The following is a 17,404-nucleotide window of genomic DNA, read 5'->3' as shown; positions in this document are numbered from 1 at the left end:
GTCATGGGGAGTTCGTCAGTGTTCTTTGCAGGCCCTAGGTGTCCCCGCATCTTCCTCTCGGTCATCCCTCACTCCAGCAAAGAGAGGCACTGCCCCTCCCGAACACCGAGCCCTCACCTGTTCCCAAAGAAAGTTTTGGAGAGGAGCCATATTTAGATTTTTAAAAATTTTATTTTTAAAAACTTTTCATTGTAAATAACTTCCATGAAAAAGGTTAAATTGCCCCAAGGGGCAGGAGGGTGGATGTGGGACGCAGCCCAGGGGATCCAGGTGGAGGAAGGCATGCCCCACGCCCCCGAGGAATGCAGGCAGGGGCATGGGGTTACCCCTTCTTGGTCCCAGTAGTTCCAGCAAGCTCGGTGTCCCTCCCAGTTAAGCCTCAGCTACAGCTACACTCACTACATTAGTCTGTCTGTCCTGCCCTCTACAGCTTGGATGCCCCGGCCCCCAAACCGCCAAATCCGAACTTCCTGCTGCTCTCAGCTTCAAGTCGGGCTTAAAGATTAGGGGCCAGGCAAAGATCCCAGAGGCCTTACAGAGGATCTCCTTGCCCAACCCTGTGCCCCCACCTCATTTTGATCTCCTCTCTTTGCCCCCTCCCCCAGTCCATATTCTGCTCAGCTCTGCCCCATCCACTGCCTGCTCCTGGCCCCAGGGAGGCTGTGCCGGGAGAAGCCTCCAGGGGGTTAATTTGCTGTCATCTAATTAGCATTTGTGGTACCGGGGGACTCTCTCTGGATAGAGACCTGGGGAAGCAGGGGGGAAGCGGAGGTGCTCTGGGAGGGCCCAGTTCTGTTCCTCCCCAGCCTGACCCGGGCCCCTCCAGGCCTAGGCTCTCACGGTGAAGGGCCCTTTAGCTGGTTTCTGGGGCTGGGAAGACGCGGAGCAATGAAACACTGTGTGTACAAGGGGGGCTGGGGAGAAGAGGCAGCGATTCTGGTCCTGGGCCCTCGTTCTCAGCCTCCTGGGCTTGAATCTGATGGCAGCTGGGGCTGGTGGCCATGTGGCCTTGTGGGGCCAGCCTTGGAGCCCTGGCCCAGCCCCTGCCTGGGTGGTGGGGTGTCTGTGGACCTGTGTTGGGGGGTAGTTCTAGGCCCTGACTTGGGCACTGTCCAGAGGTGGGGCAGGGCCTGGCCTCTTACAAGAAAGCCCCCACGCTGGCCCAGTCCTGCAGGTCAGAGGCCAGGGTGGCGTCCCCGGCCTCAAAGAGGGGCTCCGGGGGCAGGCAGCCACTGCCGCTCTCGTCCCAGGGGTGCTGCAAGAAGGATGTGGCCAGGAAGGTCTCGTCGAAGTCCAGGCTGTCGGCAGCCTGCTCCACTGAAGGCCCCCAGGTGGCGGGGCAGTCGATGTGGCGACCGTGGATGGTGAGGTCCACGTCCACGTGTGAGGTGGGGCTCAGAGGTGGGCTCAGCTCCAGGCCCTCCAGCGCACCCAGCTCCCCGCCCAGAGTGCCGGCGTCGAAGATGGCCTCCCAGTCAAAGTTGCCTTTGAGGGGTTCCAGCTCACCCTGCTCCTCCGGGGTGGGCAGCAGGGTGCTGGGGGGCCGTGGGACCTTGGCTACCCGCTTGGGCAGCGGCTGTTTGCGCTTATGCCCCAGCCTGCCCTCGCCTGCACCCCAGCCTGCCTCCCCGGTGGCCTCCTCGAACTCCCGCAGTAGCTGCTGGGCCTCGGTGTTCACCGTCAGCAGCCCAGCCCGGGGGACAGCGCTGGGCTCCTGCGCAGCCTGGCGGGCAAAGGCTGGGTGGATGTGGACAGGGGGCAGCCGCCGCTTCTTGAAAGCCCCGCTCAGCAGCCGCTCCGCGTACTGGGGGTCGATGCGCCAGAAGCCCCCCTTGCCTGGTTCGTCCTTCTCCCGAGGCACTTTGATGAAGCACTTGTTCAGAGACAGGTTGTGGCGGATTGAATTCTGGGTGCAGGGAGAGAGTGAGAGAGAGAGGAACCGCTGGGTCAGTGGGGATGGGGAGACGAAGTGGCACCTGGTGCTCCTGCACGCCCCCCATCTTTTCTCTGGCAGGGGAGAGGAGGTGGGGACAGACACGCTGCTCTGCCCAGGCGGCTGCGGCTCTGGGACACCAGCCACAGGGCACTGGAAGCCCGGAGTGCTGTCGGGGGCTTTTGTTCCCTGTTGCCGGGATATCTGCCTGCTCAGTCATCCGAGCTCTGAGGTGGCTCTCGGTGCCACCCCCGTTGCCTACCCTCCCTCCCTCACCCTGCCGCTCACAGCCTCTGGCCAAAGCCCTTGGCTCCCCCAGGGCCTGGACCACCATCTCCCTTTGCCTGGGCCTGGCTGGCCCTCTGTGTGAGTGGGTCCAGGGAGGGGGCTGGGCAGCCGAGGATGGAGAGGTGGGGGAGAGAGAGAGCGAGTGAGCGAGTGAGCAGGGATGAGGAGTCGGGGATCTGATGACTTTCCTTGTTTGTTGAGCCGGCTGCTGGCCTGGGCCTTCACCCCCCACGGCCCCCTCCCCCCACTCCAGGCTCAGTTGATTATTACCCAGCCAAGAGCTAAGAGCATAGCACTCATTCCTTGGGCCTGTTTCCCAAAGCCAAGCTGCACAGGCTTAGGGTAGGGTGGGGCTGAGGGTCTCTGCTTTTTCGGTGCAGCTACAAATGACACTGCTCTAGGGTCAGAGGCATTGGAAATGGCTTGGGACTGTGGTCCTGTGGCCTGCCCGCTTTCGGTGCTTCAGGGAAGAGTCTGGATGTCCTTGGAGGGGCTCTGCCTCCAGCTAGCCCTTGATGGTGATGGCTGAAGACTCTTAGGGCACTGTCTACCCAGCCTCAAATCCACCATCCTCCTGCCTTGTCTATTCTTAGGTGCTTAATCGTGTCCAAAGACTGCTGGGGGACAGGGGTCCTGGGCTGGCACGGCAGGGCAGATGGGTGGATAGTGCCCCGCAGCAAGGCTGGGATGTTTACATGGTGGCCTGGGCCCCTTGGCTGCTCAGTGCCTGGTTCCGGAGACGTGGAACATGATGCCAGTGTGGTAGGCAGAGCCCCTGCGGAAGGCACCTGGCTCAGGTAATTGTCCCCCCAGGGAGGTTGGCTGAGAGCAGGGGTTGGAGGCAGGAAACTGAGCAGAGGTTGAGGTGGGGGGGCTGGGACAGCAGCTTTAGGAAGGCCTCTTACTCCGTTCACCCTCCACTGGGACACATGTTACAGCACCCCTTCCATTTCACCCTCCCCAAGCCAACTGCAAAAGGGCAGGACGTAGAGCCTGGCAGGCAGGCCACGTTCCAGTTTCCGTTTCTGACTCCCGGCCCGACAAACCATCCCGGGGCAGGGCAGTGTCTAGGAATTCCAGGACTTGGGACAAGAATGTGCCTTCAGTTCATTGCTCTCCCCAAGGAGACTGTCCACGCAGAGTCTAGCCGTAGTCTTTGGCCTGGGCCTGCTGGATGAATGGCAGGTTCTTTCCCCTTGAATCTCAGCCTCTGCACCCCTAATGCCCTCCACCTCTAGACATTCTCCCTTCTCTCTCTCTCTGGAAGTCAAAGGAGGGGCAGTTGCAAGAACTGGGCTCCTTTGCAGTGCTCCCTTCTGGCCGCACCGAGCCTACTTGGCCTGAAGATCTGGGATATGAATCCAGTGCAGCGTGGGGAGCGAGGAGGGAATGGGGAGGGAGCCGCCGCCGCCCGTGCCTACTCTACCTGCCAGGTGGGATCTGCGTGGCGGAAGTAGCAGAAGTTGTCCGTGATCCACTTGTAGATGGCCGACAGGGTGATCTTGGTGGCCTTGCTGGCCTGCATGGCCATGCAGATGAGTGTGGCATACGAGTAGGGAGGCTTCACGTGCGGGTTGGTGGCGTAGTCCACGTCGTCGGGGGGCGGGGCCTGCAGCCCCGGGGGCGCGCTCCGCGACGTGCACGACGACGTGGGCTTGCCCGGCGTGTGCGGCTGCCCCAGGCAGGCGGGGTCGGCCGCCAGGGGGGACCCGGGCGCCGCCGAACCTGGCACCTGGTGGTAGCCGTGGGTGTCGGTGCCCCCCGGGGGCAGGGCGGGGGCCTTGGCGTTGAGAATGGAGAATTCCTGCAGCCACTGCAGGCTGGTCAGGCTGTCATCCAGGGCGTCGGGCTCCTCCAGGCCGCCCTCCGGCCCGGCCTCCTCCGCCGGCCCAGCTCCCGAGAGGCGCAGCCAGCTCTCCGCCATGTCTGCGGGGACTCTCCGAGGGGGCGGTCAGCATCCACGGGCTGAGCCGGGGGTGGCCCGCCGCGCTCTCTGGCCCGCTGAGTCCCGCAGCTCCGGTTACACGGCCTCCCGGACGCGCGCTTCCATCTCGCGACCCCGGGGGCGCCTCCTCCGAATAAGTATGTGGTGCCTGCGAGGACCACGGCGGGAACTGAGCACTACCCCACCCCCGAGGGGACAGTGTGTGTACGGGGACGCCTCTTCTAACATCATCCCCGCAGCTGGGGAGGATCTTTTAATGCCGAGGTCTGGGAAACAGAAGCAAGGCCTTGGGGTCCCACCCCACCAGATCCGCCTCCCTCTTCCTTTCCTCTTCGAGGTTTTGTTAGCCAAATAAAGGAAGAGGGTAAGGGCATCCGAGGCTATCTTTTTCTCCCGAAGAGCAGGAAATCAGGACCCCCTTCCTCCCCGCAACAAATGGAAATGGGGCGAGAAGTCTGGGAGGGCAGTACGACGGGGCGGGGGCGGAGCAGGTCCTTTGATCCTTGAAAAGGAATATTATGATAGGGGATCATTGGGAAGGAAGAGGACAGAACAGTTATGGGGGGCAGGAGGCGAGTTTCCCCCAGACTCCTCCGATGTCAGTCCCTGGTCCCACCACTTCCGTCAAGGACGAATGAGAGCGGGCTGGTACCGTCGCCCACCCTCCCCCTGTCCTGCAGTCCCCCCGCCCCGTCCCTTACCTGGCTCAGAGCGCAGCCGGGGCCAGAGGAAGGTTCTGGAAGAAGTTCCTCCCACCCCCTGCGGCTCTCTGCCCCCAGCTCGGGGGCCCTGCCAGCGACTCTTGCCGCCCCCCTGCCCGACGGCGCTTCTCTGAGCTACCGCGGCCCCGGGACGGGCATTAAGTAGCCGCTCCAAAGGCTTCTCCCGCTGCCATGGCGACGCTCCGCCCCCATAAACAGCTTCCGCCGCTGCTATTGGTCAGTACGTCTCCAAGGAGACCGCGGGCACTTGCCACTCTCTCTGGCGGCAACTCTCTTCGAACTCCCTCCTTCTGCCGCCCTCTCCCGCGCCACCCAACCCCCTACCCGCCGCTACACCCCGGCTCGGCTCATTCCCGCCCAAGGGCCCCGCGCTGGGGTCGGAGAAGCGCGCGGCCCGCGGCACCGGGAACCGCTATGGATCCGTTCGTCCTGGGGAACTACGACTCTCGCCCCCACCCCCTTTCTGTCCCGGTCGCTCTGAGGCGTCGACTGCTCCTGGGACGGAGCCTACGGTTGGGGGGCTAAGGCTGGGAGCGGACTCAGGCTCGGGAACCGTATCCTTGAGATTTTCTTTCCTCTCCGCTACGAGTGGCGCTTTCTCAAGTTTCTGCAGCCCTTCCCTCTCCCCTGACTCTTAGGGTCTTTCTCTGGTGCCCCAGGCAGGTCTGACTTTCCGATGCCACCTGCCGCTTACATCCACAGAGGCGGCAGACACACCCAGGAGGCAGGGTAATCCAGCGAGTCCCAGTAAGCAGCTCTTTCCCCACCCGTATCCTCGAGGTTCCAGGAAGCTGACATTCCAGAGGCTTCCGCAGAAGCGCACACACTCCTTTTGGAGAGAGCTGATGAAGCAGAGTCCGTGGGTAAAACTCTGAAGTCATGGACTTGTCAAATTCTCCTAGCGGGGTCATTTGCCCAATTAATTTCACCAACCTTTAAGTGACAGGGATTAAGAGTAGAGGGACTCTGGGGACTGTGGCCCTTCCTCCTCCCTTCCCCTGGCCTCCCTCCTGTCACCAGCTTTCCTGCTCTTTAATTATTGAGGAGCTGCAGGGTTGGACGTTCTCCGGTTTAAGGCGGCTGCAGAGGCAGTGGTGGGGGCTGGGTTGCTTACCTAGCCTCTGCCCAGGAGCTGGAGAGCTGGGGTCGGGAAGCCTGGTGCTCAGGCCATGAAGAAAGCCTGGCAATGGCCCATCACTCCCCCGCCAACGTGCCTTTCCCTAGCCCTTGCCTCTCCCACTCCTCCAACTCCAGATCCTCTTGAGTAAAAATATTAAAGAGTTCTGGAGAAAGACAAACTTTCACAGATAAGCTCACTTTGCAGTTAGCTCTCCTTCCCTTGTAAACAGTTTTATTCATTTTTAAGAATCATGCAGCAATCCATAAATGTTGCATTCTTGATGTCCCCACTGTAGTGTGCCCACAAGTGTACTCCAGGGAGAGGGGTACACAGACGGCACAAGCAGTATACACATGCACACACCAGGTGTGCAGACCAAAGCAAAGTGAGTGACCAGCGTGCCAACTCCAGGTGGGCAGGATCCTAACTCTCCAGGTGAGACGGCTTAGAGTGTGGGGGGTCTATGCCTAGGAGATGCCTCAGTGGGGGTAGAAACTCTGGTGGGATGGAACTGGGCAGAAGGAAAAAAGGGCTCTGTGAGGAAGCCGGGATCATACTACCTGAAGGCAATAAAGAGAGTACAGGCCTAGTGCAGCAGGAAGGAGCCCTGGGTCTCCCATAGTTAGGCTGTGCCCTGTGGGAGAAGCCAGGCCCACCTCTTCTCTTTGGGTGAACTGTTGATGTGACTATGTGACTGTCTCCAGATGAAGGACTGGGGCAAGAGTTGGCCACTGACCTGTCCTCATCAGGCTGACTGAGGACCAACTCCTTGGATGAAGTATTTCTGTGGGCCACAGAGCTAAATGACAGCCAAGAGAAGGCAGGGGGACAGAAGAAGAGGAGAAATAGTTACTAAGAAAACAAGTAAAGGACATTTCCAACCTAAGTATGCCTTGGACATGGGGCTGAGGCCTTGAGGAATCTTTCTGTGCTTCTCCCTAGGAGAGGACTGAGCACCTGATGAGGAAGGACACAGATCCTCCAGGAAGGGGGTCCTGGCCACTGCGGTTACTGTTTACCTCAATCTCCTTCATCTCAGCTCCTTCCTCCCTCCTCCCAGGTAACACCACACTGTGAATACTACCTGCAGGGGACAGGACAGGAGGTGGTCTGTGTGCCAGCACTCCAGGGTAAGGGAAGCTCCCTGTCACCTGCTGCTTCTGGGCTCATATTTCAGGGAAATCAGGAAGTGGGGTTATTGCTCAGCTTATGCATCTCAACTATGAAAGGGGCGGGAAGAATGTAGGGGGAAGGAAAGGACATTAGGTGGGGCCTGAAATGGTAAAGTCTACTGCAGTATTTCAGAGAGGGTGGAGGACGCGCTCCACGCCATCAGGGCAGGATGGAAGCCACAATCACTAGTCAGTGAGACTGTCACCGCACTCCTGGCCTCTGCAGCCACACAGGAGCAAAGGACCCCCTGGGTGCCAGGCTCTTTTTGAGGCTATCTGCCTTGGAAACACCTTGACTTTTTTTTTTTTTTTTTAAGACAGTTTCGATCTTTTCGATCTTGTTACCCAGGCTGGAGTGCAGTGGCGCGATCTCGGCTCACCACAACCTCCACCTCCTGAGTTCAAGCGATTCTCCTGCCTCAGCCTCCCAAGTATTTGGGATTACGAGGCATGCGCCACCACGCCCGGCTAATTTTGTATTTTTAGTAGAGAAGGGGTCTCTCCATGTTGTTCAGGCTGGTCTCAAACTCCTGACCTTAGGTGATCCGCCCACCTTGGCCTCCCAAAGTGCTGGGATTACAGGCATGAACCACCATGCCTCGCCAAAAAGCTCTTTTAGGGTAACAATTCCAAACCCTAAGACAAGTCCACCACAATGGGCACAGCCTATAAGGCTCTCCCACATCTCAACCTCACAAATAATAGTTGTTTCTAGCTTTGCTTTCCAAATAATCTCATGCCCTACTAAACAACCACCTTTTCCAAAGACCAGTAGACAACACATGGAAGAGCCACATGGAATCCACTGATGACACGCACGCTGAGGAAGGCAGAGCAGCCACCACCTCACAGTCCAGCTGTGCTGTTTCAGCTCTTGTATTTGTGACCTCACACTGGACTGGGGCGGGGAGTGCCCACGAACAGAACACTATTTCTGAACTGCCAGTCAGCATGTGACTGGCTCCACCTCCCTCTTCGGTGATTAGGCTCAGTAGCTCTGGAAGGCAAGGGAAGAACACATGGAGGATGGGGAGAGCCCTTGAGGTGAAGGCCCTGAGCCCTGATTCCAACCTCTGCTCCCAGCACACTGCTGCTGGCCACATGCTGCTGCCTGAACTTAGTTCAAGGCTCTCCACCACTTCCTTTGGGGACCTGGGCACCAAACTGAGAATCACTGGTTCACATTTCTCTCAACCATTAACAAAAGGGGGTAGAGATGGGGGCAATAGGGACAAGAATGCCTCCCGGGTGAGTGAAGATGAAATATATGACCACTCCTCACCCAGTGCTTGGCACACAGAGGTGGTTGACACGTTTCTTGAAATGTCACCTTAGGATGGAGTCCCAGGCCTCCCTGAATGCACCTGATCAGGAGAAATGCTCCTTAAGGGAAATCATCTTAACTGGGGAATTCTCAGATTCAAGGGCTTCTTCTTAAGCAGACAGGCATGTGAGGCCCAGGAGACTGGCTCTGCTACCAGAAGGAAGGATTGTTTCAACCAACCAACCTTTTGGTTGCTACCATTTCTTGTCCTTGAGAAAGGTGCTCCTAGTGCTTGTGAAGGGAAATGCCATATCCGTGCAGTATTGCTCTCCCTTTTCACAGGAGCCATCCTCCAGCCCTACCCCAAACTGCAGGTTTCCAATTGGTTATGATGTGCCAAACACGGGGAAATGCCAGAGGGATGTTTGTAACAAAGCTGCCAAAACTCTAAGCCTTCTTGTTCTACCCCCTAAGGAGAAAAAAGATGTGTAAGAAATTAGCCCATGGACCCCAGCTCCACCTGAACATCAAGATACTGTGGGGGCATTCCAGAGTCCCTGCAAAGGGTCTCGTGAGCTGCAGTTCATTGAGTGGCTTTAGGTCACGGGGAGAAAGGAGAGCTCCAGTTCCCTCTGAGAGGTGAGGGATTGTGGTTACAGGTTGTAACAGCTGTCACAGGAGGGTGAAAAGTCTCCAGCATCTTGCTGAGGATGCCCAGGAGGCAGCAGCTGAGTGAGGATGGAAGGAATGCAGGGGCAGGAGAGGAGCCCAAGTGCAGAGGCTGGGGCTCAGACAGCCAAGGGGCCCCACACACAGGGCGTCGTCTCAGAGTCCTCCAGGCTGCTGGATGACAAGCGCCGGCGCTGGGCATTTCGACTGACGGCATTGTCATCAGCCTGCCAGGCACCTGGGGAACAGAAAATGAACATTACAGGAGCCAGACCTTTGGCCAGATCCAGATGGTGTCTCCAGCAGGGCAGCCCAGGAGTCAGCACGGAAGGAGCAGGATGCGTGTCACCTGAGACTTCGATGAGGGTGCGAGCCACAGCACTCGTGCGTAAGAACGGAGAGAAGCAGGTGCTGACAGGTGCAGAGGCTGCTCCTGCCCCCTGGGCTAAGTACAGTCACTGCCACTGTGGCTCCCAAACAGGGAGAGACATGAAATATGTTCCTTGTTTTGTGAACTTACCCTGGGATCCACTTTCGTATTTTAATTACTTGGTTTTAAAGTTTGCCTGTATGTTACAATAGACAGGAAAAGGAAATTGGGCCTCGCTGAGCTATTTTCATCGGGGCAGGAAGAGGTGGGGGGAAGTGAGAAGACTGTTCGTTCTGGCCCGAAGTGTTAATGTTTTCTGTGGGGGCCCCGGGGGGCAGGAAAGGACTGGCCACCCAGCAGGGTTTCTGGGATGGAAGGCTGCCCGGAGGGAGGACAGTGTGAGGCTCCAGCCCCCATCACCTGCCGTTTTCCTCTCCTCCTGCACCCACACAGCTGTTGAGGTTTGCTACTAGCTGGTGCCATCAGCCCAGCAGACACCAGCCCGAGAGCCTCGGGGTCCCACAGATACCACCACTGAACGCATCCTCTCCCCAAATCTGCTGTTGTCCCCACGTGAGGAGCGCCAGTGCCCATCTGGAAACCCATTCTTGGTGCTTCTCTTTTGTGTTCTGGATCCAATCCTCCACAACCTCCTGTGGGCTCACTTCCTAGCGGTGTTGTGACTCCATCTGTAGTCACACTAACCTGGGCTCCACTCCCAGTTTACAACAGTGTGATCCGGGGCACATCAATTTACTGTGGGCCTTGGTTTTCTCATCCATCAGATGGGAGATGAGTACTGACCTCACAGGCTTGCTGTGAGGACTAGATGAGAGAATGCGAGTGTTGGTGAGTATCTGACTCCTAGAACAGCCTGTGCTCAGGCTCCTCCAGGCCATCTCACCTCTCCCCTGAGAGTCCTCTTCATCTCCCGCCCACAGATGAGCTCACTCCCTCCAGTGCCCTCCCTCCAGTGAGGCTAGAGCGCTCGCTCCTGCCTTGGGCCTTGGCTGCCTCCGCTCTCAGGGCCCCCTGGCTCCCTGGGGTAGGGAAGGCATGTTGTCCTCCGGACCCTGTGGGCCTCCCAAGCATGTCTCCCAGTGCCCTCCCCTCACAAGGCACCTCTGGCAGGGTAAGGCACAGTGTGCTCCTAAGTGCTCCCTGCAGCCTGAACTACTGCTCCACGCATGCCTCACACAGTGGAAAACGCTAGGTCCCGGAGCTCCTCCATGGGACGAAGCTCCTGCTGGGCAGGGGCTGTGACTTCTTCACTGTTGCAGTCCAGAGCCCAGCACAACACCTGACCCACAGGAGGACCTGTTCAGTGGATGAGGCCGACCAACTGTAGAGTGTGGCCGTGAGGTTGAGAGGCCACTCACAAGTGTCCAGGGTCAGCCTCAGGCCAGCCCAGGACATGAAACCCTTTAATGGCACGTGGAGTCAGCAGGTATAAATGGCTTATTTCCATCAATGCCTTGGTGTGCTAATCCACCTCAGACTCTAGTAACAGTCTCTGGTGCTTGACCCCAGGGGAACAGTGAGAACAGGAGAGTCTTGGATCTCTATCACATCCAAACTGAATTTGGGATCTTTACTCCCTGGGGGTGGGTACTGGAGCCTGGGACATGAGTCAAGTTGTTTTTTTCACCTCTAATGGTGGCACTATGTGTCTAAGTGTGGCAGGATGAATGTAAGGCAATATTAATGTTGCCTTTAAAGTGAGGAACCCAAAATAAAATGAGCTGTTTGTTCATTCATATAATTTGGTAGATCTCATACCTATTCCTCAATGTTTATGGGGCAGGACTCCGGAGCTGCGGCTGTTCAGTAGGAAAGACCAAAAGCAAATGGTAAACAAGAGAGAAGACACACATGCATGCACAAATAAAAACAGCAGCACCACCACCACCGCCACCACCAGCAAGCCACGGAACGCTGGGCCTGAGAGGCTGCCCAGAGAGCCGTCCTGACTCTGAATTCACAGGAGTCCTCGGTACAAACTCCACCCTTCTATTCTATAGAAGTCTTAGCCAGGGCAGAACATCGGTTACTTGTGGAAGACTCAAGAATCAGATCTGAAGTTTGCTCTCCTGGCCTCTTGGTAAGCTCTGTGGTGAGGGAGATTCGGCAGCAAGTCGGGGGGGCCCTTCCCCTGGCAAGGACCCTGAGGGGCCCACGGCAAGGCCCTGCTGCTGCTTTCTCCTCAGCCTCATTCCCACGGTGAGCCTGGCTGCGGAGAGTCAGTGTGGGTGCTGAGGGGCCTTCCAGAGCAGGTGCCGCCATTTTGTCTGGCCTGGAGGTCCCTCCAGCCAAAAAATGGAGCATAGAGATATAAAATCCTTAGAGGGATATGGGTAACAGTGCTTTCCATTCACATCTCATTTTTTGGGATATCAAAAATGGGAGTATAAAGAGACCTCTAGAGGTAGATTTTGGGAGTACATTTAGGAAAATTTCACAAGCCCCTTTCCTGCCTCTTATTAAATGTAAGGACTGTAATAGTTCAACTGTCTTTGTAGGGTTGCTCTCCAGGGGAAGGAGGAACTTAGTTTGAATTTTTCCTTAGTGCCCACAAAGTGCAAGTAGCATCTTAGTCTTGGGTTTTGAGGCCTCTCAAAAAGAGGAGATAATTCAATTTCAGGTCTCCACAAACCTTTTTAGATTTCACTGGATATGCTCATTCCAGTGGAATACAGTCATTTAAAAATTATATTTGTATTCCCACTAAAAAGACCCAAATTATCTTTGCCTTTGTTTTTTTTTTTTTTTTTTTCCTCAAGATGGAGTCTCACTCCATCTCAGCCTCCCAGGCTGGAGTGCAGTGGTGTGATCTTGACTCACTGCAACCTCCGGTTCCCAGGCTCAGTCGATCCTCCCGCCTCAGCCTCTTGAGTAGCTGGGACCTGGCTATTTTTGTATTTTCTGTAGAGATAGGGTTTCACTGCATTGCCCAGGCTGGTCTCCAGCTCCTGGGCTCAAGTGATCACTCGCCTCGGCCTCTCAAAGTGCTGGGATTACAGGCATGAGCCACAGCGCCCGGCCTATCTTTGCCTTTTTCCATCACTGACTACCCCAGGGCCTTCAGAGAACTGTCACTTGCCATGATGACTATCCTGCCACCTGTGTAACAGTCCACCAAACTCCTTGGAGCCACATCTGCTTAGCATGGTCTCGCAATTCTAGTCTTACTACCACCTGTCACACCTGTCAACTGAGATCTCCTTCCTTTATTCCTTTCAGAAGCAATCTCAGAACACACCACTCCCCAGTGAAAAACCAAAAATCCACCCTTGGTCTTGGGGCTCAGGAAAACCCAGAAGTTTCTTAGGGGGAGCGGGGCTGGAATGACAAAAGTGCCTCTAAGCCCCTCACCAGTGTGACCAGAGTGGTGAGGATAGGAACCAACAAGGTTCTCAGTTCTTGCCACCAGCCAGGTCTCCTGGCAGAGCCTGTGAGCATGGCGCAGGGCACAGGGAGAGCATGGGAGGCACCCTGGGTTCCATTTCCCACTGGCCCTCCATGAAGGGAGTGGCACCCGCTTGAAGAGGCAAACAGACTCAAGCAGAGACCAGGCGCATGTGCAGCTGTCCTGATGGGGAGAGAGCTGGCTGCAGGAACAGTCATGAGCTAAGACAGCCAGTGGTATCTCAGCCCTAGGATAGAAAACTGAACTTACAGCTGAGTGTGAAGAGGCTTATTTACTCCAAGAGACCTACCAAAGTGGATATTCCTGTCTGTAACCTAGCAGACACTTCCAGAGAGTTCTCCAGCAAATCTGCTACCAGTGGAACCAGAGACACATTTTGCCTAGAGAGATGTGCTTTTCCCTCTCAAGTAAAAAGGGAACCAGAGGTTTTGAGACATCACTTTCACCCAGCTACTGACCAAGGATGTCAATTAAAAACAAATCATGGCCAGGCACAGTGGCTCACACCTGTAATCTCAGCACTTTGGGAGGCCAAGGTGGGCGGATCACCTGAGGTCAGGAGTTCGAGACCACCCTGACCAACATGGTGAAACCCCGTCTCTACTAAAAATACAAAAATTAGCTGGGCATGGGGGCGGGCGCCTGTAGTCTCAGCTACTCAGGAGGCTGAGGCAGGTGAATCACTTGAACCCAGGAGGCGGAGGTTGCAGTGAGCCAAGATCGTGCCACTGCACTCCAGGCTGGGTGACAGAGCGAGACTCTGTCTCAAAAAAAATAAAAAACAAAAACAAAAAACCCCAAATCCTTTCCACTGTCCTTGCCACAGAAGCATTCCCATTTTTATTGAACAGAAATTAATATAGTCTCACACATTTTTTTTTCTTGGAAAATCTTAGTATATTGAATACAGGCCCTCATCTTGAGGCCTCTGGTGAGGATATAATGGGACATTTACAGTGCCGATACCTGAGGCCCTCTCCCAAGAGCCATAATAGGCATGTGATTTCATGTCTGGCACAAACTGTGAGCACATCATCTCTAAATAGCTGGCTCCACAAGTCACCCTAAGGAACCCCAGGGCTTCTCTCTTCCTCCCAGTCCTCACTCTCCTCCTGTGATCCCATGGAGTAACTATCAACAAGCAGGTCAGCTGGGGGGAGTCAGGAAGAGGAGGAATAAGCTCAGTTTCCACTAGCACTATTGGCTAAAACAACTCCCAGCAGCTCCCTCTGCCAAAAAAGTAGGGGTGGGTAAGGGAGCCCCTTGAGGGAGGCAAGAACCTAAATTTATCTCCTGAAGCCAAGTAAGGGGTTGACCAGGGTAGAGCTGCCTCAGACACAGGGCACGGTTAAGGCAGAGACATCATCTTGACGGAGGATGCCAATTAAAACCAAATCCTTTCCACAGCCCTTGCCACAGAAGCATTCCCATTTTTGTAAAACAGAAATACAGTCTCACAAATATTTTTTTCTCAGAAGATCTTAGTACCCTGAATACAGGCCCTTGCCAATCAGGAAAGGGAGCCTTGCTCACAACCCCAAGCGAGCGCCTCCCAGGTGTGTGCGTGCCCAGCAAGCTTGGACGGGGCAAAGCATTGGCAGGGAGGACAGTACTGGCACGGAGTGAACAGGAACTTTCATACCAAGTCTAGAGAACATACATGAGTTTAGAAAATAAACAAACCAGACAGATTTACACTTGCCAAAATGATGTGGAACACAAATGGACAGATGGAAGCCAGGCCAGGAGGGGGAAGGCAGGGAGTGAAGCAGCCCTTGGGCCCCAGCAGCTCCAGTCCAGGCCTAACTGGCAGGAGTCTGGCCCCGTGGTCAGCGCTCCCTCCTCCACGCTCAGGCAGGAAGCGGGTCTTCCCTGGGCCTGTGCAGGAGAAGCAGGGGAACCGATACTGCCTCTTTTGGTCTCACTGAAGATGAAGAGGCCTGGGCAGTGCCTTTAGAACAAACTAAATAGAAAATGACTCAAGAAAGCCCTTTGAAGGGCTGGAGAAAGTGTCTCTAGGGAATTCCAGCTTCCCCTGCCACGAGCTTGTGTGGGGCCAGAGTGTGCTTGGACTGTGTCTTGCACAGGCTGATGGAGAGTGGCAACCACAGAGGTCGTGTGGCTCCAACGCCTCCAGCCACGTCGCTGAGCGAGTAAAGCACTGGACCCGTGATGTGGCTGTTCTGAAGCTGAAGTGAGTCTTCGTTCGGGGAATGTTTAAGAGGATTCAAACAACACGGTGTGAAGGACAATCTCTGTCCTGAAACCCGGAGGGGACATCTGACTGAGTCCACCTGGGCAAGATGTGGATTTTAGAAAAGCAGTTTTTAGAGCCCTTGAATGGGCACATTAACTAAAAAGGCACTCGGTGCTCAATGTGTGATTAACCTGATCCTGTGTAAGACATTAGCTAGATTCGGTTTAGCATCATAAGGAGGAATAAGGGGCACACTGACAACCTGATCACCTGTGAAGTTACAGCTCCAGGGAGCATAAAGGAGCCCTAACTTGACCTCTCCGCTGGGATCTAAATCCAGTAGTATGTACAATGCAACCAGTAACCCAAAGCTCATGGATCACAGAGCCATGCCCTAGCCTCTAAAATGCTGACTTTCACATTCCTCTCCGATCCTAGCTGAAACACTTTTCTTCTGAGGAGCTACGGCTTCACTTTTAAAGGGTTCAGGCAATCCTTCCAAGACCTTCGTAGAGAGGTGGTATCTGTCTGCTCAAACTTCCTGTTGATGAAAACAAGACCAGGCCACCTGACATGGCACCTGCAAGGCCGTGATGTGGGGTGGAGAGTGGTTAGGCCAAATCATAAGTTTTGCTTCTTTCTTCCTATCCTAATATTCTCACTTAGAGCAAGGCTGGCTCATTGCAAAAAGCTCAAGGACTCTCCCAGGCCTTCTTACTTCCTTTCAGCAACTGGTCTCCAGCACTAGCACACCCCAGGCCTTCTTGGCAGGAACTGCAGGGCAGGAGATGGGTGTACCAGGGTGAGAGCAGGGGTAAGAGCACAGGAATCGTCTCCCACCAAGTTCATGTTCAGCAGACTGCCACTCACCAGGTAAGCAGACCTCAGAGCACAGCTTATTGTCCAGTGCTTTCACGCTTGCGATGTCAAAGTCATTGTTATTGTCACACTCCATACCTAGAAATGCGCATGTCCTCTGGCCTGTAATGGAGTTAATGCAGTTAGAGAGGTGCTGGCTGTGTTTTTCTCTGCATTGCTGTCCTTAAAATAAAAATCTTAAGGATGGAGACCAAAAAAAATCAAATGATGTGTTAAAAAAAAGACAATAATTTAGTGGGTAAAGAGTGGACAAGAAAGGAATCACATTGTGTGGCATGTCTGTATTCTCACGCTATCCTGCTGTTCCCCTAGAGCCCTTTCCGTCTGCTGTTCCCTAACAAGTCAGATCGCTGAGGAGGGCTGTGGGACACAGGCTCAACAGAGAACACTAGAGCGAGCAGAGCTGGGCAGAGGCCAGGCTGGTGAGGCTGCAACCAGCCGGCAGAAGCTAGGGAGGGCCAGTGGGGAGCTCATCCTGCTCATGCCTGCGTCTGCCTTGGGTGCGAGCTGGGTGTGTTTATGACCACATGGCTCTGCAAAATAAGTACATGAAACAACAACTAAAGGTCTTAGGGTCCATAATTTTGCATATCATATCAGAATGACTACATTCACAAAATTATGATTTCCTTTCTTATGAGACCTCAGTTGTTATTTTCAGTGTGTTTTAAGTGGCTAACCAGAAATCTACGGACATGTAAGAAGGGAAAGGAAAAGTTTTAAAAGGTGTCTTTTTTTAAAATCAAGCTCCCCTCTTTTTTTTCTCAGTGAAAACAGACAGAATAAAACAAATCTATTCCACGGGCTAGGGAATGTCAGGTGAAACCACCTGGCCACACTGTACTTCTTAGAAGCAAATATTCTATGGGAGAAATAATCACAAGGGGTAACTCTAGAACCTCAAGCACCGAAGTCATCAACTGAGTTGGTGACACTCCAAACCCCCTTGGGCTGGGGTGCAAGAGCTGACGGAGGCAGCCTTGGTGGCCACCTTCTCCTTCAAGCTCCTTGGCCAGGCGGGACCTGTCATGTCCACATGCGCACCTCCAACACTTCCCAAGCGATGGCCAGTGCTAAAGCAGAAGCAATAGGATGACATCTGCTGGCGCTTCTGCATCCAGGCCGGGCATATGTGTGCTCTGGAGGCGCCCCTAAGGGAGGTGCCTCAGAGCAGCAGGAGGAAGAGTCTGGCTCCTGGAACATGTGGTGTTCCCTGCTTGGGGGAGACTTTCCTGCCCACCTTCTTCCTCCTATGTCCTTGCTCTGTGGGCCATTCCTTCTCTTCTAGCCTTCCTGGAAACAATATTCTTCCAACTGAAGATATAACTGAGGCCTGAATTATGGTAAAGGAAGATCATTACAATAGCCTTTAAAATACTTGCCTAAGCTGAGCTCCTGAAGAAACTTGGACCTGTTTC

The 17,404-nt window shown here is 54.9% G+C and overlaps 2 protein-coding genes and 1 long non-coding RNA gene across 7 annotated transcripts in view; 1 reads left to right on the top strand and 2 right to left on the bottom strand.

Moving 5' to 3' along the window:
• Nucleotides 1-157: 157 nt before the first annotated feature.
• On the bottom strand, nucleotides 158-4,990 carry FOXJ1 (forkhead box J1). The gene is made up of 3 exons (XM_008011678.3): nucleotides 4,868-4,990; nucleotides 3,648-4,314; nucleotides 158-1,906 (listed from the first exon to the last, which is right to left on the bottom strand). Exons 2-3 carry the CDS (start codon nucleotides 4,143-4,145, stop codon nucleotides 1,139-1,141), a joined length of 1,266 nt encoding a protein of 421 aa, XP_008009869.2. The 5' UTR covers nucleotides 4,146-4,314; nucleotides 4,868-4,990; the 3' UTR covers nucleotides 158-1,138.
• A 1,218-nt stretch (nucleotides 4,991-6,208) lies between these two features.
• RNF157 (ring finger protein 157) overlaps nucleotides 6,209-17,404 on the bottom strand; it is a 99,803-nt gene continuing 88,607 nt past the window's right edge. For 2 of the 5 annotated variants that reach the window (XM_008011673.3, XM_008011675.3), the window contains 2 exons: nucleotides 15,978-16,088; nucleotides 6,209-9,351 (listed from right to left, as the gene is read on the bottom strand). In XM_008011673.3, coding sequence (XP_008009864.1) covers nucleotides 9,233-9,351; nucleotides 15,978-16,088 — 230 coding nt within the window. In that variant the 3' untranslated portion in view covers nucleotides 6,209-9,232. Of the gene's footprint in view, nucleotides 9,352-11,262; nucleotides 11,304-11,926; nucleotides 16,089-17,404 lie in introns of those variants that run through there. The other 3 variants (XM_073005005.1, XM_073005006.1, XM_008011676.3) reach the window with 2 other exon arrangements.
• On the top strand, nucleotides 9,345-15,102 carry LOC103243005 (uncharacterized). The gene is made up of 3 exons (XR_500945.3): nucleotides 9,345-10,930; nucleotides 11,288-11,584; nucleotides 14,998-15,102. It is a non-coding gene; the product is annotated as an uncharacterized lncRNA (long non-coding RNA).

Source organism: Chlorocebus sabaeus, chromosome 16, assembly GCF_047675955.1.
Source record: "Chlorocebus sabaeus isolate Y175 chromosome 16, mChlSab1.0.hap1, whole genome shotgun sequence".
In the NCBI taxonomy this organism is placed as follows: Eukaryota; Metazoa; Chordata; class Mammalia; order Primates; family Cercopithecidae; genus Chlorocebus; species Chlorocebus sabaeus.
The sequence above is the reverse complement of the archived record's forward strand: the minus strand, read 5'-3'. Positions and strand labels throughout refer to the sequence as shown.

Excerpts from the sequence above, each read along its gene's own strand:
- FOXJ1 (XM_008011678.3), bottom strand. The coding sequence starts at position 4,145 with ATGGCGGAGAGCTGGCTGCGCCTCTCGGGAGCTGGGCCGGCGGAGGAG. Across the intron at positions 1,907-3,647 it reads ACGCAGATCCCACCTGGCAG|AATTCAATCCGCCACAACCT; the intron begins GTAGAGTAGGCA and ends CCCTGCACCCAG.